The sequence below is a fragment of the Pungitius pungitius genome, chromosome 20 (genome assembly GCF_949316345.1).
Source record: "Pungitius pungitius chromosome 20, fPunPun2.1, whole genome shotgun sequence".
In the NCBI taxonomy this organism is placed as follows: Eukaryota; Metazoa; Chordata; class Actinopteri; order Perciformes; family Gasterosteidae; genus Pungitius; species Pungitius pungitius.
This window is the reverse complement of record NC_084919.1, coordinates 5,424,772-5,452,225: the sequence shown is the minus strand read 5'-3', so window position 1 is coordinate 5,452,225 and position 27,454 is coordinate 5,424,772. Positions and strand designations below refer to the sequence as shown.

The 27,454-nt window shown below is 42.6% G+C and overlaps 1 protein-coding gene across 2 annotated transcripts; it reads right to left on the bottom strand.

The window, feature by feature from the left end:
• Nucleotides 1-718: 718 nt before the first annotated feature.
• On the bottom strand, nucleotides 719-27,188 carry msraa (methionine sulfoxide reductase Aa). Of its 2 annotated transcripts, none has more exons than XM_037449208.2 (6): nucleotides 26,951-27,188; nucleotides 16,177-16,245; nucleotides 15,809-15,928; nucleotides 12,370-12,474; nucleotides 11,476-11,582; nucleotides 719-1,627 (listed from the first exon to the last, which is right to left on the bottom strand). In XM_037449208.2, the coding sequence occupies exons 1-6, from the start codon at nucleotides 27,084-27,086 to the stop codon at nucleotides 1,457-1,459; spliced, it is 708 nt and encodes a 235-aa protein (XP_037305105.1). In that variant the 5' UTR covers nucleotides 27,087-27,188; the 3' UTR covers nucleotides 719-1,456. The 2 variants fall into 2 exon arrangements, with proteins under 2 accessions (XP_037305105.1, XP_037305106.1); XM_037449209.2 differs by lacking the exon at nucleotides 26,951-27,188 and adding an exon at nucleotides 24,599-24,816.
• Between the last annotated feature and the right edge of the window lie 266 nt (nucleotides 27,189-27,454).

Sequence of the window (27,454 nt, the reverse complement as noted above, 5' to 3'; positions counted from 1 at the left end):
GAGCCACGCTATACTGACAGTTTAGTGAAATGTGTTTTTTCGTTATTATAAAAAATCCATGATTTTTATGTGTCGGTAGTTTTACAGCCTCGTGGTTCAAACTCTGAGGGCTTCTTTGTCCACAAATGACTAAAAACAGAAATAGGCAAACGTAAAGGATTTCAGCATTCGTGAGTTTCCCACCAAAAATAGCCGTCAGATTTGGCTTGGAAAAGCCAGTCAGGTCCTGCAGTCTGCATCATGGAGGCGATCCAAAGCAGCCCAGATCCAAGGTGGCCCTCTGCCACTTTCTAAAGAGAAGCATCTCTTTTTTTTCTTCTTCTTCTTCTTCTCCTTCCCGGCTCCGTGACGGCGATGCCAAGCTTTGGAGGGCCTGGCAACGCTCTCCTCCTGCTGGTGTGCCGGTGTATTTGTGTTCCGTACCGACCAAACACACACAACCTTCTGTACCCAACCCAAATGCACACGGATGAACAGCGATGACAGATGAGTCCAGGACCGAAACGTTGCTTCAGGCAAAGATCAGAGTAAGGAGTGGACGTCTTCCAAGATCCAAACAACCAAAGGTCAAATACATAGTTCTTAATCAGGGACCAGAGCGTTCAAATGTCTATAAACATGATATTGTCGAGTTCGGTGTAGCTCTACTCCTCTCGGCCTTTCAGATTTTCAACAGAAAAGACACTGCAGACTTTTGATTTTGGAAGCTTTGAATTTGATTTTATTTCTCTGCAAAAGTTAACTAATACCTTCAATGTTAAAGTTAAATTATTGTAATCATGAAAACAGATTATTCAATTTTTAATTTATCTTTGCAAAAAAGTAAATAGTGGACACAAACATGATATTAGATTCCTGATTGCATTTGAGGAACAGGCTGTGCAGGACTGGGGTCGTCAAATGACGCTTTTTGTAATAAATGGACAAACTAATAAATGAGCGTCACATCAAACGCCTAAATGTTCTGTAAGTGTGGCAAATTAATTTTCATGGTGTTTATTGGTCCAGGATTACCAATTTTCTTGCAGTTTGACAATCTTATTTTCCCTGGTGTTCAGTGGATTACATCCATTTTAAACATCTAACGCAGGGAATTGCACTGCGTGTGTTGGGGCGTGAACTTGTGCGTACTGCTTGCACTAAAGTGACCAGCAAAGATGCACGCCATTGGCGTATCGCTTTAGGCACTGGTAAGTTCTCAAATCGCAAAGTGCTGAGAAGACAGGCGACCCTTATGGGGGTCCACGCTGCAGTTTTTGTTGCGTGTCCCTGGGTTACATTAGGCGGCAATCTGCTCACTTAATCTTCAGCACAAACTGAGCTCCAGCTTTTTTTGGTTTTCATAGAGAGGGAGATGGATTTGTTTCAAACACAACGCTTTTTGATTCTGGAAGCACCTTGAATCTTTAATTACCCCATTGTTGCGTTCTTATAGACCGCAATAGCTCTTGGCGATCTAGGCCTTGGCTTTGATTCCTATTGGACAGGAGACTCCGGTCCCCCCCAGACCGCAGTACCCATCGGGGTTTTTGCTCAGGTACTGCTGGTGGTAGTCCTCGGCGTAGTAGAAAGGCTTGCCGTCGGCTATTTCTGTTGTGATCGCACCGAAACCTTCCTCGGTCAGCACCTGAAAGAACAAAGGCACGGCATTTGTAGACTCCTAGAGACGTAAACTGAAAAACCAAGTGGGAGTGATGGTTGTTGATGCAATGGAGGAACAGATGAGATGGAAGGGTCTGCGATCTCGGCGGAGTCCCTTTCAGCAGCAGCAACAAACAACGTGGCAGGAATGGAACAGGACGGGAAATCCAAGTTCTATCTGATCCCTTCAATTTTGATAAACCCCAAAAGTTATGCGTTTCGGAGTAAACTTTCCTAACATTTTGGATTCAACGTGTTTTTTTTTTAGTGCACCTGTTTACGTTTTTACATTTTAATTTTCCCTTCCCTGGATCCTGTTTTATGCCTGATACTAGTTCTCCTCCTCTAGTTTCTTTCAGCAAAGCCTCACACTGGAAACCACTTAGTGTCATCTTGGCAAGAAAAAGAAGAAATGTGTTCATGACAAACCAAAAAGAACAGACAATGCACGTACACACACACACACACACACACACAAATGTATCTGCGGTAGAAACAGTTGGTAATGACACCTTGTCCTTGTGATAAAATAACTCAACCAGATGGCATGTGGATGAATCAAAAGACAAAGGCAGCATGAAAAGACACACACACACACACACACACACACACACACACACACACACACACACACTCTCTCTCGTAGAACTTATATTCCTCACAGAGAGGTGTTGCCTTGTTTTGTGGAATGTGTGCAGGCATGTTTACAACACAGCGTGATCATGCCATGGGTGGCAGGAGAGCTTTATTTGGCTCGACGTTTACATGGTTTGTGTTTTATCCGCAAAGCCTCTGAAGCCACACCGCCGGCGTTCCTGATAATTGTCCCCCTTGGTGGACCTAAACAATAATAAAAACTGAACTACACTTTGTGCTCTTAAGGAACCTCCCGCGGACGAGAGCGTGATGATGAAGACTCAAAAAGTTGCTCCGCGTCTGCTTGGTTGAAGTTGTTTGCTAAATTTACTGTGTGAATATTCAGGCTCAATATCGGATAGTTAGTTGTGTTCTTTTGTGTAACTGCGTTACAATTACAAAATCCCAATTACTATAATCTACCGCCTAATTTTACGGGAGGGGTGGTTGTTCCCACAGTACTTACTGATCAATAGAAACGGTTTACGTTCTGCTGTAAATGTAAAAAGGATTAAAAAAAATGAAGCAACACCATCTTGGAACGGCGCGTTCCAGCTGTTAAAAACTGCTCCAACCGTAGAATCCGTATTCTGTTCAATTTATATATTCAGTTCTTTTTTAACTTACTTTGCCTTGTTAAAGCATCTGTTATTTAAATGTAATCCTCCCCCCCCCCCCCAGCACACCTAAAGCCCAGGGGTCGCCAGTGTTCACTTCACCCAACATCCCTCCAGCAGGTAACAGATGATTGGACGGGACTCAAGGAGCTTCATGTCATTTACCCATCCACCTCCATCCATTTAGTGATGGAAGGGGATATTAGGTGCCTCTTGGCCTTCAGGCTCGGCTCAGCCTTCATTCCTAAGACAAAACCTTTGGGAGCAATTTGGAGGTTAACTGGAAGAGCTGGGGATTCAACCGCCAGCCTTTTGATTGAAAGGAGACCTGCTGTCAGCCCAGTGCTGTGTTCACCAGTCACAGCCAAGGGATGAACCCCAGCAGGGCGCCTGGACAAATACCTGGGCTTACATTTTAAAAAGCTTTAACTCTTAAATTTAGATTAAGACGATATATTCGGTTCAACTGTCAGAATATTTTCCATCAAATTGTCTTCAAAATTCAAGAAACTGCGAAAGAAAATACGAATGAGTGCTTGTTTCCATCCACTACTGGAATGGATGATTGGAAGTGGGCTGCATCATCAAACGCCATCTCCCCATAGGGTAAATTGTGACTCCTTTGTCATTGTGATATTAGCCTTCAGGTCAAGTTAAGGCTGTGCTTAAGTAAAGAGCTTTGTGCTATATTTGGTCTCACTCTTGTTTCTGCTCTCTCAACCGTTTCCGATTTGTAATCACTATCATTTATTGTTCTGTCAATTTGCAGATTCATCCTTTCGTATCACACATCGCATCATGCTTCATATCTAAGAAGAGAAAACAGGAATCCGAACAACTGCCGGCGTGTACATTCCTTACTTTTTCTAATTTGTAATCACTTTATCTTATTGGCACCATTTTGCAGATAGACTTGATGTTAAATGGTACATATCCCGCTCAAGAGGATTGAACTGCAGGGGGAAATACTAAAAAGTGTTTTTTTTTTTTAGTAGAGAGACAATCTGACTTAAAGCGGTGCCGGATAATTTCACACACGGGTGCCCCTGAGGAGGTAATTGTTTGAAAACCTTTTTAAGTTCACTGACGTCAACGCTCGGAAGTTGAGAAAGAGGACGTCAGCAAACCAACCCGCAGGGTCGGAGATGCTGCTAGAACCCAAAATACCAGAGAAACCAAAGATCTAACGTTGGCGGGTTCAACTTTTAATGGAGAGTGTTTGCTCCCTGCAGTTTGATTCATCACTTCCTGGACTGACACCACAATTTAATTTGAGTGAGTGGGGCGGAGGCACTAAACAGCAGTGGGTCAGAACGAGCCTCTCTGTTGCAGCTGCACCTCATGATCTCATTTACATACAGTGAGCAGATATATTTGTACAGAACATTTCAAACGCAAAGGGCAGATGAAGTATGAGGAAAAGCCTGTCGTAGATAAATCAAAATAAAACAAAATTAAATTAAAAACAGCACTGGGAAATAAATTGAGCTACGCCATGGCACAGAAAAAAAATGATGCACAATCTTATATAAATATATAAAGATCCGGCAGGCTTAGTGTGATATTGTTTCAGTTGACTGTGATTTGCTACTTGAAGACAAATCTTTAAATGGCATCAATGGTTGTTCAGGTCAGTCGGGGGAAGAAGTGTTTTCAGACTAAACATTAATACGTTGAGCAAATAAATTGTGCATGAATTCAACATTTGGAAGGTCCATCCATCCGTATAAACCATTCCACACCTCAGTCAAAAGTTATGTTTTTGCAGACTAGGCTTGTTGTTTTTTTGCTGCCGTTTCCATTCCTGTGAATTGCAGATTGCAATAAGAAGGCCACCAGTAATGATTCCTTCATCGTGGAAAATGTCATAAATGATCTTAGTCATTGGTCTATTTTGTCTCCTAACTTGGCAAACAAAATATATATTATAAAGATAACGTTGTGTAACGGTAACAGTGAGCTATCAACGGACACATGTAAGAATTCCCATGTAGTTGTGTGAAAACATGCAATAGCGTTAGGTCCATTCAAATCGGTTCAAATTTTACATCAATGTTTTGATGTGTTGTGACGTATTCTTTTTCTGGGTCACCACGGTTCTTTCAGAGCCCCCTTTCAGTTTCACGGGGCAGTACTTCACATTGTACTATGCATTTAAGATATTTATAATACTGACATCAATCCTGCAAAAAAAAAAAAAAAGAAAATGTCTCTTTTTCACGATGCCGGTCTCATGGCATCCTCAACCGTCCTCCCTGCGTTTCAGTGTGGTTGTTTGAGCAGCTCCCGCCACTGTGTTAGCAGCCTGCTATAGATGCATAATTCACAGCCATTCATTTGCATGTCGGAGAAGTAGATTCCTCATTTGAAATGCAAATACCTTGACTGCTCTGCTAAAGCACGGGAAAACGTGAGCAGTGCAGATAAGCACTGGCGAGGTGAATCTGGCATGTAGAAAGCACCGGAGAGGGATTTCATAGACAAAGAGGCACGAGAAAGAAAGGGAAGAGAAAGCGGCATTTTTGTGTTGAGGAGACCTTAGAAGGGGGTTCATGAAAAGAAAACGTAGCCAGAGAGGTGCACTATGAGGGAAAGAGATGCCAGAGCAAAGAATACATGCAGTTCCACCGAGGGAGCACACATTATTACATAAAGCAAGCATGCGAGCAGACACACACACACACAAACACACTCACTGTTACCACTTCCACCTGCCATTTTAGACGCAGTGCACAGCCTAATGACGGGTAGGAGGCCAGAGAAGAAAAGGGAGGCTCCTTTCATGCTGCAAACAAACGACAGCCGACTGCAAGGTAATTTTCTGCAGTGCCGTTGTACTTTACACGTACACACTCACACACACACACACACACACCAAATTCCCCAATCAGAATACAATCGAGCCGGGCGGCGTGGAGAACCCGACACCAAATGAACCAGAGCGTTGTCTCTCTTTATCACAGCTCCTGGTCCAACATTTCTCTCCTCTTCCATCGGCACATCACTTTTTCACTCTTCCATCCTTTGTGTTTCGATGCATGAAATGTGATCATGGGGGGGGGGGGGGGGAGTGGGTGGAGGGGTGGTCAGAGTGGATCCTGTTAAAGAATTCCACTAGTGTCTGGGACAGCGTGTCCTGGGAAAGTGTCTCCGGGTCCTGCTGCATTTTACATGCTCGGCTTGTTTGGAGCGAGGAGAAGGGGAAGCGTGGCGGTCGGCGGCCGAGGGGACAAAGAGTAAGAAAGCCACCTGCAACGACTCCATCGGCAGGAGGGAGGGGGACTTTGCCTGAGATTCTTTTTTTTTTGGGGAGGGTGGGGGGGGGGGGGGCGAAGATGCATTAATATTTTAAAGATGCCGCTGTGCGAACGCTCGCAGAGTCAATGTGCGGAGGTGAATGCCGAATCCCCTCTCAACCGTGAGGGAGGAACAGAAGAAAAAAAAAACGTGAATTATTGAGATGGCCTCGCTTCTTTTGGCGTGAAAATGTTGAGGCTTTGTGTAAAACATCAGCTATAGAGAACTTGATCAAATATGTAAATGAAGGCATACCAAAAAATACACTATCCTAACAAAATGTTACAGTCAGTGCATGCATATGGCTGTGCTTGTGTACGGGTGTGTGCACGGCAGTTTTGCAACTGAAGCGTTTTTTGGGGAGGACAGATTTAAGGCCCAGATGGTTTGGCATGGAGTGTGTTTGCTGTAGGCCAACTGCTCGCAAACACACACACACACACGCACACACACACACACACACACACAGATGGGAGGGAGTGGGGGATGCAATCTGGTGTGAAAAAAATAAAGAGGGTAAACTAAATCTAGAAAGATTGATAGAGGGATGTAGTGATTAGATGGAGGGAAGACCATTATAGATAAAAGCTTCCTTCATGAGACCCCACAAATTTCAATAAACAAAGTTATATTCCCAGAGCCTTCCTGACTGCTAAAATGGATATGTTTATGTCAACAAATGAAAAAAGATGAATACTCTGAGGGCCATAAGTGCTCAAAAAATGGTGACAGCGAATGCCTTAAACCTGCATTTTTTCATAATGGCCATTAGGGAGCAACTTCACTGGTTGCAAAATAAGTAAGATTGTATAGAAATCTATGAGAAAATGTCCCTTGAATTATTGCCTTAAGACCTCAAAAACATTTATTATCTCAGGAGACATTCAAAAAGTCTCCAAAACTCTTCCAAACTGTGATGTTGTTGTTGATTTAGTGTATAATTGTTCCATTAACCAGGGTAGGCTTTGCGGCGCGGCTACCTTGGAATTAACTGGTTGCTACAACAGCATTGTTCGGTCTGGGAGTTGCTTCTTATTTCATCTGACAACTTTAACATTATTTTCAGTTCAATCAAAAATAAATTTAACCTTTTGCTTCCGTACAAAGGTCTTTGTCAGCGTTTGGTAGTCCTTAGCTCCACCCTCTGATGTCACAAAATAAAAATGGCGTCAACCATTGGTATCAAAATTTTATTTTATTTATTTATTTAAGTCAATTTCTCCAGCTTGACTATTTTATTCCCCCGACTCTTGCATACTTTTCACTTTTCTTCTCTTTTCTTCACTTTGACTATTTCAGTGAGGACTCCTTTACATTTTAAAGTGTTCCCCCCACATGCCTATTTGCAGCTCTGCTTGTACATATCTGTCCTTTTCTTGTGTTTCCCTGTGCTTCCTTGTGTCTCCTCCCCTGTTTGGCCTGTGGGTATTTGTGTGGGCGGGGCAAGGGCGCGGCTTCTAACACCGTCTAACCCTTTGGGCTCATCTCCACACCTGTCTACAATCAGACCGTGAACCTCAAACACTTTTAACAACTGGCTTAGTTTCCAGATTGTTTTGTCAGAATCTCTGTTCCTCCGTAACCCTGAATGACCAAGTGTATCCTCGTAGGCCGCCTCACCTCCTCACATGCAGCTCTGCCAGTCACCAGCAGGACTTTCTCCACCTTCGCAGGAGACCTGGGCAGGGTCCTCCAACAACTACATAGGCTGAACCGAACAGTCTCTGAAATGGGACGGTCTGGCATGCGGGGAGGGGGGGGGACTTCCTGCCTGCGTCATCAGCATTACTTTTGCTGCTCCTGTTGTCTAGCAATCTACTGAGCTTAACAATAAAAGCCTACAGCCTAATTACAGATAAAGAAGATACAATTCTTTTAATTCATTTAATTTCCATAACATGATGCATTTCCCGGCATCACTGCTCACTAACCAGCAGGATCATGCAAACACAGCTTTTAGAAGCCATCTGGTGCAGGTGCCGTCAGGTGGTGCAATGGACAACCAGGGAGACCAGAGAAATCAGGGGGCCTGTTGGTGGGAGGTACTATGCCCTATGCTCAATACAGGTGTGGTGATGGTGCAGCAGTGGAGAGGGATTAACGCTGATCACATCTATACCGTCTTTTATTAATGGCTGATCTGCGACAACTGCTTGTTTTCAGACGCATTAACCTCGCAGACATGAAACACGTCCCTAACCTGGTCTCGTATAGATTGTCAGGAATAATTGCTCCAGCTCTAGATGCCTTTCCTACAGGCAGTGTATTAAATATTGTAATGAGGGGGCCCTCTGTGGCCAGTGACAAACTGTGTTTAATTTAAACGATGCGTACAATGCTGCGTTACCAAACTACCGGGATTCATCCTCCATGGACCAACGGGATTCATAAATAAAGTATTGCTAGTAAAATCTAAAATGAATGTGCTCAGTTAAATTCTTTGGATTTTGATATATCTTGTGTTGCTACCAAAATCCGTTGAACTTAATGCTCAAGTTCCCATTTTTGTTGTTGCACTTTTGTTTTGGAAATCCTCTTTATAAAGAGCATCATAGTTTCAATGCAAGAGGGAACAGATGCATACTTGCACACGTCAGCTCCTTCTCCCCTTAATACCACTAAATGGGCTTTCTGGGCCTTGAAACATGCACATTTAACGAGCTGCATGAGGATACTTCTGGGAAACAAGCTGCTGCTCTTTGAAGCCTTGGGAATAAGTCCAAAGATAATTTGGTATAAAGGCTGATAAACTTTACAACCGGGCTTCATCAATTGATTCAATCAATTGATTCAATTCAAGCCCCTTTCAGACATTTGTTGTGTCTTTGTCATTTACGTAATTATGATGGCAGTTATTGAAATGAAGTTCATCTCCACTCCGTCAGGTTTTAGATCCCAATTATATGTTTTAGCTTTAGGTCGAGGTCCGGATTGGGACGGCTTCTGGGTCGAAATCCAGGCCACGTTGCGCCAGTTAGTGACCCCTGCCATCGGAATTCAAATTAAATTATTATTATTTTTTTTTTTATTTGGTTGGTTCTGGTCTTGGTAGATTAGATTAGAAAACCTTATTAATCCCCAGTGGCGAAACTCATTTGCAGAGCACAACAGACAAGAAACGCGTTACAAGGAACAAACAAAACCAGAAGATTATAGAACATGATTTACATCAGAAAGATGCTAAACCTAAAGGTGTTCATTCAAAAACCAAAATTGCTGCTGGTATAGAAGACCTTCTGAGTTGTTTAGTAGAACACAGGAGTCGCTCACTGAATGAGCTTCTGAGTTCATAAAAACACTGTGTGGTGGATGGCCTTCTAAAGAAATGATTGCTTTCAACTTGGTCGTTGTTCTTGTTTCTATAGGGACCTCTAGTGAGTCCAGGGGAAGGCCAACCTGATCAGCTATCCATAGCAGAGCACAGCATAGAGGACACTAGCTAAGGTGCCCTGATGAACACGAAGAAGCTTTCCGCCGATATCAAAGGATCTAAGCTTCCTCGAGAACAAAAGTTTTGACTGAGCCTTTTCAAAAACAGCATCAGCAGCTGTGTCCCGATCAAGACACTTGTCTCAGCTGTCCCATTCCGTCGCCTCCTCGGGACGCGGTCCAGGGCTGGAGCCCCCCCAGAAGCCAATTTGGAGAACTAATTTATCCTTTATGAGGATTTAATATATTCAGGACGGAGGCAGGTGAGCAAACAGCGTGGAAGAGTTCACTTTCATGTGTAACGTTAAGTAATATATAACTCACTTTAATATCTAGTGATATAAATGTTATAATATAACATCACATCCAATATCTTAAGGTTACAGTTATTAGCTCATATCCTATCCTAAGTCCTTGCACACAAGTTAATGTGTTTGCTGTTGTGGTTTTCATTGGCATTGATGGAATCTCCTCTGCCTCTGATCGCAATATTACTTTTAGCTTAAAATAATTATAAATTAGTTAGATTTGAATTTAAAATAACTGGAAAATTATCTTCTCTCTGGCTGAAAGCTTACAGCATATCTTCCTAAATTAAATGAAATAAGTTGAAGATAATCTTCCCTAGCTGTACTTTATACGTTTTTTGGCTTTTAAGGCTTCTACTGTGCAGCAGGTTGCTAGGCAGCGGGAGCAGTGGAGGTAAAGCTGATGAGGCAAGCAGGAAGTCCCCCCGTAGGCCAGACCGTCCCATTTCAGAGGCCGCTGGGTTCAGTCTATGCGGTTGTTGAAAGACTCAGCCCAGGTCTAATGCTAAGGCTGGGGGCTACACGGATGCAGCCTTGGCAATTGGGACACATCTAGTGGTCCTTCTTCAGTTTAATTTACAGTCCAGATAGAAACAAAGATATTTATCTTACCCAAAGAACAATTTATATCTGTTGACCCGCAATTATGACTGGGAACACCTCCTCCCTCCTCCCTCTAAAATCAATAATCAACTCTTTTCCAACATTTAGTATCAATATATTGGGATCTTCCATCAGGAGGGAGAAGGTAGAATTAGACTTTGCCGTAACCCTGGTCCAGAACAGGAAATATCGGTCAGGTCTGAATGGATCTGAAATGAACGTTAACGTAAAATACACATGTGTCCTTTTAAGCAAAATTTGGTATTCCATGTATGAGAAGGGTTTCCTCAAGTATACAGTACAGTACACAGTACAGTAACAGTACAGTAACAGTACTTGCTACAATGTAGTATTGTAAGTTACAGTTGAACCCAGGAACCTTTTTTGTTTGCGTAACATCAAATCAACGCCTTGGAGGGAAATTGTAAAGACAGTAAGGGAGAATTATGATAAAAGACGCACGGCTTTAGACAGAAAAAAAGAGCTGTGAACAGGGGGAGGAACAGGACAGAAGAAAAGGAGAAGCTCATAAAAGGACCAGACTACACTAGATTAGAACAGAATAGAATAGAGCAACAACATCTTCGGCAGTTTCCATGGCAACAAGCCCTGTTGGTGGGATAGTGGTGCAGGAGTCTCAGCAGGAGAGAGTTCAACAGAGGGAGCGTGTTACACATCTTTTGGGTGTGTGTGTGTGTGTGTGTGTGTTATTAAAAGCATATGGCAAATGGAACACAGACACATCCATAATACATATCCGTGTTCTTCCTCAGAAGGCAAAAGCATCTGGGCAAGTGTTTCTGAGATAATGTGAAAGAAAGAGGGATGGGCCGCAGCGGGGGATGCTGGGAAATAGAGTGAGGAGGAATAAGATGAGGACAAAGGAAAGGAGAATTGAGGATGATAGAGGCATTGGAGCCAGATCCGTGGATAGGTGTGTGTACCTTCTGGTATTGATCTTTGGAGGCCAGAGCTTCCTCCAGTTGCCGCTTTGTGTCGGCGTAGATGACGGAGCGGTATGCCGTCCCCATGTCGTTCCCCTGTCGCATCCCTGCACACACACATGCACGTGCACAAACACACACAAATACAGACACAGAAAGCAATAACACTTGAGTGAGTTTTAGTTCTCCTCCGTTCCTGGCTGAGGCAGCATTGTCCAAAAACAACAGCTGACAGCACCTTCCAAATAATATTACTTGTTCCTCTTGGGCCAAAATAAATGCTACATTTAAAAAATATATATATTTTGGAGTGTGAACTGATCAATTCATCAGGTATTCCTTTCACAGTCGGCTTGTCAGCCTGTCAACCACAGAGCGTGGTTTCAGCCCTTGAGTGGTGCGGCTGTAGGGATGACAGCGTGTCTGCCTGGTCCCACACTTTGGTCTCAAGTGAAACATTTTTTGTGACTCAGTGCGAATCCTAATAACTTTCGTACTCTCCTGATTTCGGATCTTCTGCTTTCCAGGGGTCAGGATTTTACATTTGAGTGACACATCGGTTCTCGTCGGCCTTACCTCTGCTTCACATTATGCTAACAAGCTGTGACACCCTATATTAACATGTGACATAAAAGCTTCTAAAGCAGGTGGATCTCAGTGTCTCCCCTGATGTAGAACATCTGGATAACGTTTCATGTGCACAGCATATGCATGGGTAAATTCTGTAATTTTCAACCCTCTTTCCACAAGTTTTTGTGTCTAAGCGACTAATGAGGACAAAAATATCTCATGCTACTTCCTCGCAGGTATCAAAACATTCTGTAAGACCCAACAAGCACTTTATTTCCCTCAGAGGGTTCAGTCGTGAGAGTGTCTGTGGCCTAGGGGTCGTACCTTGAGTCGGGTTGTGGCTTTCCCAGAAAACTTTGAGCAGGCTGGCAAAGCTGATCTGCTCCGGATGGAAGACGACTCTCACTACCTCGGAGTGGCCGGTCATACCTGCAAAGTACAACTCCGGTGAGTCCATGGGACACACTGCAGCGTTTCCCTAGGTTTACAGCTTCAGGGGGGGCGGAGTGGGCGACGGGGGACAGGGGGTAGAAGTTGACATTTAGGGTGCTTCAAATTCACTGCTAATGAACATCTTTTGTATGCAAATGTGTTATTTGCAGGATTCTTTTATGCCATAATTCTTAAACTAAAGGTCTCATGCGTTCAACTTGTGATTAAAACTGCCTTTCTTTGGGTTGCATATAAAGAAGATGTGTTGTGGAGTATTACCGTTGATATATCTGATTAACAATGATATATTTGAGTGAAACATAAAAGCGTTCGGGTAGTTGTTGGTTATAATTTTAATACTATTTGTATACCAATGATTAATGTTTAATTAATTTTCTACCCTTTTCTTTTCAAGGGCAACTTACTTCTTGCGGACTGTGACCGACCCGGCAGTCTTCATCATAAGAGCCTGTTAAATTGTCATTGAACTAAATGTTTCAACTTTTTGTATTCACTCGACCCCTCTAAGTTGATGAAGGCCTCCAGAAAGCTCCAGAAAAAGCAAGTACGTGAGACGAGACTGTCAACTTCTGTTTCAAAAAGGTCAAGAATGACGTGTCTAAGATTTGAACTATAAAGTCCAAAGGTTTCTCAGAAAAAAACTTTAAGAACCGCCAGTTCCCTGGCAACTGATGGAGACATAGTCATACAGCTGAAAGCTCTGGTACTTGTTTTTTTTTTTTTATCCAATCTACAAATAAAAAGCCTCTGGCTACAAGTCCACAGCAGTCCGAAGCCGACTAGAATGTTCCAGCTGACGAGCGGTCGCTGCTTCAGACAGACGGACGGCAGCTGGTGTTGGTAATGCACTGTGACCCATTACGCTGCACCTCATTTTCCTTCTGTCTCTTATTCTACCTCCACTCCCATCCCTCTCTGTCTCTTATTACTTTTTTAATATCAGGAGTTATGGATTCCTACGGTGGATATTGGCGAACAGAGACAAAGCAAAGTCGATATTAAATAAATGCCTCACCGGGTCAATCTCGGAGGAATACATCCATCTCGGAATAGACTGGAAATAAAGTATTGGCTGGAATTGAACAGTCGAGTTGTTGTTGTCCACAGTCTGTACGCTTAACTTGTAAAAAATTGTTATCCTGCATTTTCATTATGTCACTATTTCAACACAAACCACTTTAAAAGGCAACATGTAACAAAACAGTGGCGGAATGCACCCAAGTACATTTTAATAAAAGTACTATACTTGAAGATACTAGGAGGAACAAAAGCAGAAGTGCTCCCCGTTAGAAAACCTCTGATTTTACAGTCGACCAGTGTGTCACCAGCCAAATGGCCGACAACTTACAGTCAAGCAACAGGCGGTACAGCATTTCAGCACCCAGCTATTATCTCTATCTATGTTATATTTAACCACCTCACCCAATTTCATGCTGAATGACTCCATTCCTAGTTTCAAAAAGTCTTCCCTGCAGGTGTTACATTGTATTTATATTGGATTATTTTATTTGGTGATGGCCGAAGAAGAAATACTTGGTTATCTCCTTTTTCATTATACGTGTTCAGCTATAAGCAGTCAGAAGTTTATCATTTATTTGAGTAGAGGAAGATGGATTTAAGAGGAGGAATTAAAAAATGAGAAAATAAAAAGGAGCGTGTTTTGTGAGAAAATGGTGCAAATTTATTTATTGAATTAAAAATGTCACAGTGATTAGAGTGTAAATATTTAATCAAACATGAAGATTGGAAAGGTGTGAGGAGCGCTTCAATTCGCCAAGTGTTTTCTGTCACTGTTCTGCCAAGATACTGTGCCAATTACCAAAACAGACATCCAGCAGTTCAGAACAGGTGTCAATCTTTTTTCCAATCTGAGAAAAATCCAAATTTACTTATTTTAAAATGTACAATAACAGTCGAAGGTTTGGACACATTTTCTCCTTCAATTCAATGGGAAAGTGTCCGTAAACTTTTGACTGACTCTGCAGATATATATGATATATATATATTTCTATATGAAACCTAGGCCTGCAAGCTGTTGGTCTTATTACAATGATTAAAAGAAACAGCCCTATAAAAGTTCATAACATATTCAACAGTGGAGGAAAAACTCTGCAAATTGAACTGTGAGATTTGTGAACTGCTCCTGCTAAAAATACTTCATGACAGAAAAGTCATGCACTCAACCGGTGCTCTCGAGCATTTCACATGGATTTACTCGCTATTTTACTCAGATTTAACAAATCGCTAACAAAGATAAGTGGCCCACTGGATGCCTCCTCGATGCAACCTATTTCTTAATTGGCTGGCAACTAACTAGTACTTTTATGACCTACTTTTTAATCAGTTTTGCCTAGGAATACATTTATGAATGCAAGTCACAATTGTTATGAAAGACATGATACATTCATTAAGTTCAATAGTGAACCTTAATTAATGCTGAGCCTGGTGCTTAAACTTACTTTTTATTTGTTGTCATCGAGGAATGATTTTATTTATCTTGTTAAACTATAGAAACTACTGAGAAGAAAGTCTGTTGATTATATTGAGAGACATGGCTTTTCGGTTTTTCAAAACTTTATCTATATATTTATTGGTAACGTTATATTGGAGAGAATATAACTTCTGTACAGTTGCAAAACACCATTTTCGTTTCCTATTTTGGGGGGTCAGTGGTTTCAGAAACAACTTCTCATCCCATTATGGTTTTTGTGAGTCAGAATATAGTTTGTGTTTATAGTTAAACTTGACATATTTAATTAAAATGTCAGACAGTGAATCCAATGCACCATAAAGGAAAAGGGAATTGATTTGAGACGCGGCCCTTTCTTTTCCTCTCAGCCCTTTGCAGCCTTCTGTTGTTGATCCCAGTTAATCATTCTGTATCTCTCTTTTACTGGGCACCCATTATCTTTGCTCTATATGCATGCAACATCATATCCTCAGCTCTATGTGGATGTAGATAATTGACAGCTGTTTGCTTAAATTTTGAGAAGAATACAACTAAGAGAAAGAGAGGTAGTGAGGCAGGTCTGAGGATGGATTCCCTCTCCATTGGCCGCCTGGATGAATCTCTGGGAGGGGTCATGCATCACACATAAGTGCACACACACAAACACACACACACACACAATCAGCTCAGAGTGGTCAAGCCTCAAGAGCAGCCTTATCCCTGCCCCAGTATAATAGAGCCTGTGGGAAATTATTTTCTTTTCTGTTATGTTGGTCTTGTCCTGTGCATTGATTCTCAGCGGTCTACTGCCCAGTGCAGTGTGTGTGTGTGTGTGTGTGTGTGTGTGTGTGTAGAAAATACCTGTACAGACTTCCTTGTAGGTGGGGTTAGCTGTGTATCCTCCTGCATAGCCCACTTGGGTGGAATAAACCCCATTTTGTCTCCAGAACTTCCTCTCCGCTCCCCAGAAGCAGCCCATGCCTACAAGGAGCAGAAACACAGACAGCTACCTCCAACATCCCAATCCGTTTCACCCAGCAAAAGACAGACATCAATAAGTCAGGCTTCTGAGAAACATTTCATACGCTAGCGTGTCATAATTCCCAGCAGCACCTCAGAATCAAAATCAGAAGCCATGTGGAGGAATTTGTGCAGTATTTGGGAATAACCGGACGAAAAGTCAATTTTAGATTACCAGTTTTAGTTGTATTTTTGACGAGAACACTCACCAAATACAGCCATCTCTGTCCCTTCTGGGAAAGGTGGAACAATCCTGTTCCCACTCACGTGGTGTTTGGCTGCATGAGAAAAAGAGACAGACATATTAGACGTGTCTTGTTGACGACTGGGGGCTGAAACGGCAAAGGACTGCTCATCCATTTACGTAGGATAGGAATATTCGCTTGGTAACTGTAATGCACGTGGGACACAGCGGTGTGCTCAGGTCCTCTGCTTCAGTAAAAGAACAAAAATACCCCATTAGGTGTTACTTCAGCGTCCAGAAGTATTACCTTTCAAATCTGCTTTGGGTATAAAAGGTTCTCATTAAGCAGAATGGATGCTTTCAGAGTGAAAATATAACATTCTGTTTTTGCAAGACCATTTTGATGGTTTAGCTCAACGTGTAGCAAATGTTAGATATTGTGTATTCAGTTGTGCCAACTTTTTAGTTTGTCTTTGTGTTACAATAAATGTCCCCTTTCCTGTTCAATTCAACAGCTTGACGAACGCACAATACATATTTAAAAAGAAAACCTGAATGTTTTATAACACTCCACCAAAACATTAAAAAAACAGGATTGAATTCACCTGAGACTCACACAGACGCCTGTACGGTGACCCACTTAAACAGAACATCGTAGCAGCTGCATTTACTCCAATCAACACACAGCCAGAGGCGCATTAAGACCCATTTGAGGCTAACCAGCCACCTGGTTGAGCTAACGCGCATTAGCGTTAGCATGCTGGAGGATGAGTGAAAGAATGTGTGCGTGTGTGTACAGATGGCTTGCTGTACAATGCTGTGGGGGAGGGAGATGGATTGAAATAAATAGGATGGAATAGAATGAGAATTAAGCCAACATCTGGATAACCCCTCCTCCTCCAGACACGCACACACACACACACACACACACACACACACACACCCACAGTGTTTATGCATGGAAACATAATTGTTTTGTGGAGCAGCATGCCTATAGACAAAATCAGCCAGATGGATACTGCCAACCAATCAGCAGCCTTCCAAACAAGCACACACATCAAAGCACAATTTGTGAGGCAGATTTCATTTTGTCATTTGCCGTATAGATTTAAACTTAGAACACACACACACACACACACACAGGAGTGGTTCTTGTTTGTCTGATGTGAGCGGCCTTTCATCCGGATGAAAGAGAGCATCATCTTCAGAGACACCTTCTCGGCTCCCTTTGTATTCGGAGGCAGGTTTTCTCCACCGTCATTGGTTGGGAGCAGCAGCTCCTCACCTGTCACTGCTAGTGTTTCTATGGTAAGTTGCGCACAACATTGGCTTTGGATCCGAAATGCAAAATAAAAAGGTACCGAACATTTGAATTAATAATGAGCGGAAAAGCGATTAGCATTATATAGTATGTTGGGGAAAAAATAAAAATGATCGCAAGACAAAAGAGAATTATTGTAAGTTATAACTCAGTCAAACAGAAGAATTATAATAAATCCCATAACATAAAATTAATAATAAAATTGATGATAACATAATGCTGATAGCAACATGCTATGTGTTTCTTGACCATGTATTTTATTTGATGGATTTATCTATGTAAATGGTGGTCCTTAATTGACTCATCATAAGTTCAGTATCTTCGCATCAGCCGTCAAGAGCTGGTACATCACCACAATTTTAAAATGAAAATGTACGATCCTTCTACTTCCTCCACCTCCTCACAGATTAGCTTCTCTGTGTGCGTTAGTAATGGCTGCCTTTGGGGAGCAGCGAAGGCATGCTCATTACGGGCCACACACACACACACATACACACAACTCATTAGTATTCTGTCTTTCCCCACTGACATTTACATTTAAATTGTTTATTTATCAGTGTGTGTGTGCGTCATGTATGTATATATATAAAAAAAAAAAAACACACGGACGGACAAACGGACGGACGGACGGACGCACACACACGTGCACAGCCTGCATAATTAAAATGAAACATAAGCTGGAGGCAGGCGGTGCAGATCAGCTGTCTGTCATCTAGTTTCTACTTTACCTCTAAACGCATAGAAGCTCTCAAACGTGCTTGCTTTTCTTTAATAATAAGTCTTGATATCAAACGCAAACACACAACCCCAATCAGCTGTTTGTGGAATGATCAAAATCAGAGCAGATAAAACCCAAAATGTTATTGTTTTTTTAAATCTGCATTTACAGGGGAATTTGCCCTCGTTAAAAAGGGTCAGCGCTCATTTAATTGCACGTAATTTTAAACGTTATCAAATTCTGTACTTTGTACTGTGCTCTCGCATTTCCACATTGATTTGCCTCATTTTTATGGTTCAACAAAAGAGATTCAAGCATCCACCACGCAACAGAGGTCTTTAGATTTTGGAGTTTCTCTGGTGGGTGACAGGTTTACCGTCACTCAATTTCCGTTCCAGCTCCAGCTAACATTCCATGTTACATAATAACATGTAACGTTACATTACATGTTACATTACATGCCATTTAGCTGACGCTTTTATCCAAAGCGACTTACAAGAAGTGCATTTCAACCATAGGGATACAAACTCAGAAGAGCAAGAAACAATAAAAAACGCAACTTCATCAAATAAGCCGATTTACAACTTGTTATAGATAAGAACCATTATAAGTACAATTTAAGTGCTAAAATTTGTTAGTGTTTGAGGCTGGGAGGTTTTGGGCTTCTCATCAAGCCTGAAACAGTGTGAAAGTCGTCTCCAACCAACCGGAGCGGTAACTAGCAAATACACGGTGCCCAAAAATAACCACACAGAGCAGAGACAAGCGGTGAATAATCACCCAAACACATTAAAGAAAGTGAAATACTTTTCAAAAACATTCATTAATATTCTCCAGTTATCTCATATTCCTTCACACACACAAAGTCTGAATACTGGGGCATTTCATTATTGCCGGCGTTCCGGGCAATCCTTTGAAACGCCTGTTCTCGTCGTCGCCTTTATCTCCCCGCCAAGGATAACAACGCCTCTTGTTGATTAATTGAATTATTTTTGTGTGAGGTCGGATGCAAACCGTATATGTGTGTGTGCGCGCATGTTGGAGAAAGACAGAGAAACTCAAGACGATGGGTTTCTTGTACCTCCGCAGCAATGTTCAACCCTGCATGGGCACAAAAATATGAACCATCTAGAAATGCACAAAATAGCTTGTTTGCAAGTTATTTTCCCAGAGAAGATAGAGGTTTACATCAGCTACATAAAAGCCGGTATGTGACCGGTGGCGACCGGTTTCCTGTTGGCGGTGAACGAGTTTAGGGGGAACTTCAAGACACTTTGCTTCGTTTTTTGGGTACAAATGTGTGCGTGTGAGCAGCCCGCCTGCCTCCCGGGCCTCTTCTGCAGCTCCCAAAATCCTGTCACAACGATAAGGCCGATCACAGGACAGGCCTATATTCATGGTGACATCTGCGACACACACCCACACACACACACACACACACACACACACACTTCATTAGTGCTGCTCTATTTCAGCTCCGGCCTACATGCGGTTAAAGGCAGGCAGAGCCGCTTCACAATCGGCTTCATTGCGCCCTTCATCCCTTTTTTTTTTTTTTTTTTCAGTGGTGCAACTAGAATATGAAAAAATTCAAAATAAATAGGTTGGCCTTTAAATTATTGTTGTTTAACGGCTCTATGTACGAGTATGTCTACATCATGGATGAGGGCCGTTCCACTCAGTTTGGCAGATTTAAGATACAGCAGACGTCATCCTGAGCACTCAGAGCTAACGGAGATGCTGAGTCAACGTGTTGTCCTTCCATCCTGCGCCGGACGCATAACGAGTGTCCACTAGTGTGTACACACAAGGAGTCGCGGCACAGAATCGACCCCCTGGGTCGTCCGCGTGTACTGGTGCTCAAGACCTAACAAAGAAAAACAAATATCCAGGCGGGTGGTGTGAGATGTTGCATTTAGAGTCGCATATGAGGCAGTGATGAGAAAGGGTGGGCATCTATTACGGTCATCAGCTGACAATGGCATGACACCTATTTACAGCCTTGTTTATTCATTGCCCTTTGTTTGTAAAAAGTGTAGAAACGTGGTCCTCATAAATGTTTTAACAGTGGGCCGTAAAGGGGGGGGATGTTTACTGCATCTCCATCGGCTCTCAACATGCTGGCTGGTGGAGAAGCGAACAGTTGCTGACAGAGCGAAGCGCGTCTACTCGGTGGCTTCCTAAGCCCTGGGCGCCGCGCTTCATCGATTGTAACTGAATTGTGAGAGTGAGCAAGCCGGTGGAGCACATCGACAGCGTGTTCGCATGCACAGAAATACAATGGATTGTAGCATTCTCTGCTGAATGGTGCACCCGTAGATTATGAGGTTATGAAGCCCGAACCTCCATCAACTTGTTGCCAATTGTTTTCCAAAGAAAAAAATCGATTAGGACGCCTGTAAATTGGTTAAGAACTGGGCCAACAGTTCTTAACCAATTTGTATGTCTCCCATTGACATGGGTCACCGTGACATACAGTGATTAAATGAATCCATGTGGGTCAGCAATCGACTTTGAGGACCAGTATTGTTCTGATGAGGCATCTGATAAATTATCACACTGGTTTGTATTGAAAAGATTCTAGATGATTACATACATACATACATACATACATACATACATACATACATACATACAGCCTCACACCGTCCCCCCCTCCTCCCTTCTTCCCCCCCAAAGTCTGGAGAGGCGCTACTGCCTGGCCTGGATGCCCAGGGCTCCCCCTTCTCCTCCCCCCTGGAGCTCCAGACCTGACAGTGATGAATGAAACATGCAGCTAATGTCTGGCTCGTGGATATTGGAGACACACACTCTCTCACTCACACACACACACACACACACACACACACACACACACACACACACAGAAAAGATTGCCTCAACTGCACTGCAATTAAATCTACAAAGTAACGCCCCCCCCCCCCTCCATTTCCTCCTTCTCTGTGTCAACCTCTCTTTCTCCCTCTCTTATTGACTAGTTTCTTCCTCTTCCTCTTCCTCCTGCTCCACCCATCTCCCCATGTATTTCTCCCTGCTACGACGTGTCCTCCCTCCCTGCAGTCGAGCCTCTCAATCAGCCACTGATTGCCATCATCGTTTTTATTACTGGCCGTCATCACGGCCATCAGCGTTATCGTCATCGTTCTGCCGCAGACGGCCTCGAGGAAATAGTCCCGGCGCAGATATTTTTTCAAGGGTTTCACGTTGACGATTTGTGGGCTTCAATGGGCTTTGGACACAAAAGACCAGGGCTGTTGTTAAGGAGACGCTTCCACTCATGAAACCATTAACACTAGACACAACAATAGCGACTTGTGCTGGATTCAGATTGGCGGGTTTCCACGAGGAAGAAGTTTAGCAGAAGGCAGACGTTAAATTACACAAGTCTTTCCTTGAGCATCCTTGTGTTGAGGGCATATTAGTTACAGTTACTAGTTTTCTGTTGCACCATGACATTGGAGAACCCAACCGTAATTATAATAAAACATATCGAGTCAGAAGCTTTTAGTAACTTCAAAAACAGCCTCAATAACTGTAAAAGCATTTTCTTTCAGAAAAGCAAATGCTTTTACAGTTACAATACGTTTGTATACAGAGGCCCAAAATAGATTTCAAGGGAAAATCAATCAAACTGGCGTGGGCATGTTCTGATAAAATATTTCAAAAGGTTTCAATAAATCATGATTTTTTTGTATTGTTTGTTCAAGGGAAACGCAATCAAAATGGTGTTGGCTTTGTCATTTTAATAATGTGTTTAAACAAAGACTTGATATATTTAATGTTCATCTATTATTGGAAACCTTATTGTTACTTAATATTATAGTACTTAATAAAAGTGAACCACAGATCCTTTCTTCCCTAAAGTCTGAGGTTAGAGATTGTGACTGCAAGAGGACGTGCAAATCCCCAATAAAAAGGTTGCTATTGTTCAGATCACATGGTGAAAAAACAATATTAATCTAGTAATCTGCGGCAAACTAATTTTGCCTTTTAAATGTACGCTTCCTATTTTGTTCTCTTTTCTGCCATGTCCCCTTTGGAAGACTTGATTGACAGTGGTGGTCTGGGGTGTGTGTGTGTGTGTGTGTGTGTGTGTGTGAGATCGACCAGTCAGAGCCATTAGCAGCAAGGCAGTGTGTGTGTGTGTGTGTGTGTGTGTGTGTGTGTGTGTGTGTGTGTGTGGGGGGGGGGGGGGAAATGATGCACTTAAAACATGGTGGGCTGACTGGACCCTTTCAGACGTGCAACCATAGATACACTGCTTACATCTATAGTGAACGTTGAAGAATGGCTTTCTGCACTCGCACATGAATGTGCTCAAAGTCTGGACAACTTTGATGGAGACTCAAAATGCTGATGAGTTTTTTTCCACTGGCACATAGGCTTAGTTAGATTTAATAGGTGCTGGGAGATGATGTTCATTGCAGCGCATATTCATGTGCATAAACATTTATTATATGGCCGCTCTTCATCACGCTGTGTTCATTATTATCTCTCGGTTAACTACAGCTACACGGTGAACTACCACATGCCTTTGTTAGTGACAGAATTGTGATTGTATAATAAACACAAGGGGCCCATTGGCCAAACAAATCTGCATTTTTTTTCATGAATTAGATTGTGACTACTTTTACTTCAGTGGAAGGAACTTAATACTTCCTACACCCACTACTGCTCCTTTGAATCTCAGCATTATGTATGTTGGGTGGTTGACTCTGACACAGATCCACCCCCTTCCTCTCTCTCTCTCTCTCTCTCTCCCTCCCTCTTTGTTTCGATCCGACAGGTCTCTCTCGTTTGTTATGTCGCTCGCATTCTCCCCCTTAAACACCAGTCATTATGTCCTTCAAGGTTATCGGCCCATTTACTGATGGAATCGCGCTCACAGACACACTTTCATGTGCTTGCGTTGTCGTGGCAACTGCTGTGACGACGGTACGGCGGATTGAAGAGCGGCGGAACCTATTAATGCTGCGCGGCGTGATGGACGCGCCGATACGGCTTCGGGTGGCTTCAGGCGGTCCCCTGTTTGTCCAATAAACCAGAGGAGGACACATTAAAGTAAAAGTATGAATACTACACTGTAAAAACTTGCTGTTAGGATTAAAGCCTTACAGTGAAAACGATATTCAAGTAGTACACTTAAGTATGCAAAGACAATTTACGTATTTAAAAGGATCAACAGTCCTCAAGGACCTGTGACTGCTAGATTGGATATATACTTAATTAGAGATGTTTTACTTAATGTATAATTAGGATTCTTGTGTAGTTGGTTCAGGTGGATTATTGTAGTTACGCAGTATTCTGTTGATTGTATTCTGCATTAACCAAAGATTTGACAAAAATATTGAGAAATGTTGTCACAATTACCCAGAAACACAAGTCACTCTTTCACTTACACTGCTCAAAAAAGTTAAGGAACAATTTGAAAGTTTCCGCCTAAAGAGGGCTTAATTTTATAGACACACCGAAAATCAAAGTGAAAGAATTATGTGACAGACCAGTCGATTTTGCTCAAATGAAATGTCTGCACCTGTGAAATGCTTCTCATCATCTTGTGTGGCCCCCACATGCTTGTATGCCTGACAACGATGTGCCACGCTCCTAATGAGATGCCAGATGCTGTAGTGAGGCATGTCCTCCCAGATCTGTGTAAGGGCATCAGTGAACTCCTGTAAAGTCCGAGGAGCAACGTGGCGGCGTCTGATGGACCAAAACATAATGCACCCGAGGTGATTGTGAGGGCCATTCAATTGTATCAATCCACATGACGCCAGGCATTGACGTGCATCAGAAGGAACCCTGGACCTACTGGACCAGTGTACGGTCTGACCACGAGTTCAAGGATGTCCTCCCGATACCTGATGGCAGTCAGACTCCACTGACCATCACTGGCTGGCCCACCACGTCCATCACAGGTGCTCAGGGTGAACCTGCTCTCATCTGTGAAAAGCAGAGTGTTCTACAGCAAATGCCAATCAAGCTCCACGCTGCGGGGCAGGGGGGGCAGAAGTCAAAATTTGGCGGAAGAGGATGTCTCACCATCTAAAATTCAATGACAACTTGGCACCCTGCACCTTCTGACAAAGACCATGAAACACAAATAAAATCCCTGGAAATCTTTTTGTTTTGTAAAAACCACTGATTCAAATCTAAAAATGAAACGCTCTAATTCAACTTCAAGCGTGTCAACTGCGGAAAACTATTCAAAACGGTCAAACGGTAAGGAAACACCTGTTAAAGGTTTTGGCCTGACTTTGCCTCCCCCCTGACCCTCAGGCCCAGTTACCACAAGCTGTTGATCAAAAAATACCTTGTTTTAACTCACATACATGTAAACAACAACCACTGTAACCGTGGTCCAGCTCATTTGGTCAAACACATTGCAGTTAGCGTTCATGCACAAACCTCTTGCTTGGCGCGGGGTTTGGCCTTCCTCTGGCTGCTGGTGGACTCTTCAAGGACAAACCTACCTTCCAGTCCGGTTCAGAGTCGTTGACTGCCACTCGAAAATCCTACAAATACTTTGCTGATGCTAAAACTACAGGTAGCTGATAGTCTGGTCCCTCTGCGATTTGCCTCCCCGGAAAAACCCGGCCGGGTGGGTCCAACGGCTCCAATACGTATTATCGATCAAAACAAAAGGAAATTTCTCGTTTCAGGTTTTTTTTGGGGGGGGGGGGGTTCCTTAGCCCTTTCGGAGGCTAAGAACTTTTTCTCCCTCGTCAGCCGAGCCGAGGCAGAGCTTGTCCCCCATCCACCACCATGCTGGATATTTCTTGATTTCCTCTGGCGCTGCAGCCCCAAGCCAGACAGACAAAGGAGGGGAAGCCATGCCAAGTCTCTCCACTGCAGGCATGGCTTTTGCGGTCCTCTCTGCTCGCCCTCGCTCTTTCTTCGTCGCTCACGATTGTGGCAGCGATCCACAAGAAGACTTGGCCACGCTCCAGAATGTCTGGCTCTCCGTCTGAACCGCTCCACCCGTGCCGACCGTCCTTCTCGCGGTGGAAACCACCCCTCCCTCGTCCGACCCTCTCCGGTCCCAAAAATACCCAACACACTTTGGGCGAATCGGGAAATATGTTGAATTCTTAAGCCTTTGACTATATACTCCTTACATCTACCCGTTGCTTTCAGTCTGTTGAACAATGAACCTCAATAAGACCTCAATAAGTCAATATCTCCTCCACGCAACCTTTACACTTCCTACTCATTATTGTGATCTCTTTTTAATGTAATTTTTTTTAATGGTGGGTGGGTGTGTGTGTGTGTGTGTGTGCGTGTGTTCGCTGCCAGTGCAGATCTATTTATCATGTGCCAAGACTCAGTGCCCTCACTTGTAGTGAAGAGGGGCATGTTGGTGCCAAATGCCCCAACTGCCAACTTGGTGCTGCTGGCGGTCTGTTTTGCAATTATTATTTTTTTAACTCCCTATCTCACACAGCACAGACATCCACACACTTAAAAAAAAATCCATTTACACATTAATGTGACATGATTTAGAATGAATTAATAAATCCATAAATGCACTTGATAAATTGAATCTTACATCTGAAATGTCATGCTTCGTATTCTAGTTCAACGGTTTCAATGTTGTGATGTTTATAGATTTAGTGAAAATAACAGCATTGTGGTGATGTATTCAAACTTCAATGTTGAGGTTGAAAGTAATTTATAACTAATAAAACAAGATGTAGTACTTTTTTGGTTGGTTGTGGGTTGAGTTTACTTTTGTTTGAAGGAGTATAAAAACTGGCAGCCGTTTACTCAGGGTGGTTGCATTAAAGCAGAATAGGTCATGTCAGTTTCAAAAATACGATGAATCTAAAATATATATTCAGACCATTTAATTTGGATTGATTTAATTTGAACTTGGGTGTGTGTGTTTCATAGATATGGATATTAAAGACTTAAATGTCTATTTGCAATAGATATACTAACAAACGCTGCATTTACAAATCATTTCAAGCCACACAACAAATATAATTCAAATCTTGCCGTATGATTAAAAACACTCGAATCCCATGTTGACCACTTATAAAACACAGAATGATACAGAATGATAGAAATAAGACATGAATTGCATGCTTGTGTCCATCTCACTGTTGGTTATTATTAAGGGATTCTCATTGTGCCTATTTGGATTCACAAGCTACCGAGGAGTATATAAAGTACCTACATTGTCACCACATTTAAAAAACGCAAAATATTTATACTAAAATAACACCTTGTTTTGGAATGGGAGATTTTGCATAACGAGTTTTCTTACCTGACGTATGTTTAAATGTTAATATTTTTATTCTTTAACTTGAATAATATTTTGAATGCAAGACTTGTAACAAAGTATGTCACTGCTGTGTAACTACTTTGTTTACAGTCAACGAAGTGAAAGCAATGATGCAGTAGTAAAAGTATAGACCACCAAGTATTGGGATCATAATCAGATATTCACGTTATTTGTGGTATTTTAAAACGGAGCACCCACGCAGCACTGAAGATACAATGTTACGCATGCGCACTAGCACCAGCAGGTGCTAACCTAACGCATTGCTAAATTTAAAGTTTAGCTAACATACTTGCTTTGAGAACGTCTTTATAGGGCGCTTATTTCCGGTCGTTTAAGGAAGGCAACACCGTGAACGTGACCACGAGACAACAAGAACAAACCAGCAAATATGCATTTTGGTTCGCTATGTCAAAACATTAACAGGTAGTAATAGCATGCTTGCTAAAGAAGCTAACATACAATAGCTAGCTTACCGGAAACTTTGAGGGCTTCGGTCCGGCCGGGAAGTGCTGTCGCTTGAGTCGGCATTTGAGCTTTAGAGCCCATCTCTCCCATCCCACTGTTGACAAAATGACGCCAAATCAGACGGAGCCTGGAGGCGGAGACCATGGACACAGCAGCAGCACCGACACACTCCTGCTCCACACCGAAGGCTAGCTCAGCTAGCGTGGCTACATAACAGAGAGCTTACCTAACGTCAACACAAGGCTTGTGTAATGTCGAGGTGCCCACGTGTTACACAACAACGACGATAAACAAAACGCCATGCCTGAATGTGTCATGTTCGCACTTACTGAACGACATTAGTCTCTGAAGAACTAATCAGGTTTTTGTTTCACAGAAACCAATTCCAAGCAGTAAATGTTGTTTACTTGTTTAATGTGTTCTTAACTTCCTCGTCTTTGTCTTGTTCTATTAACTGTCTAATTTAGCAGGGTTTAGGGTTTAGCATTGTTAAAAGTCCAATAGCTTTGCTT

Excerpts from the sequence above, each read along its gene's own strand:
- msraa (XM_037449208.2), bottom strand. The coding sequence starts at position 27,086 with ATGGTCTCCGCCTCCAGGCTCCGTCTGATTTGGCGTCATTTTGTCAAC. Across the intron at positions 16,246-26,950 it reads CGAAGCCCTCAAAGTTTCCG|CCAAACACCACGTGAGTGGG; the intron begins GTAAGCTAGCTA and ends TTTCTCATGCAG. Across the intron at positions 1,628-11,475 it reads CCAAAGATCAATACCAGAAG|GTGCTGACCGAGGAAGGTTT; the intron begins GTACACACACCT and ends TTGTTCTTTCAG.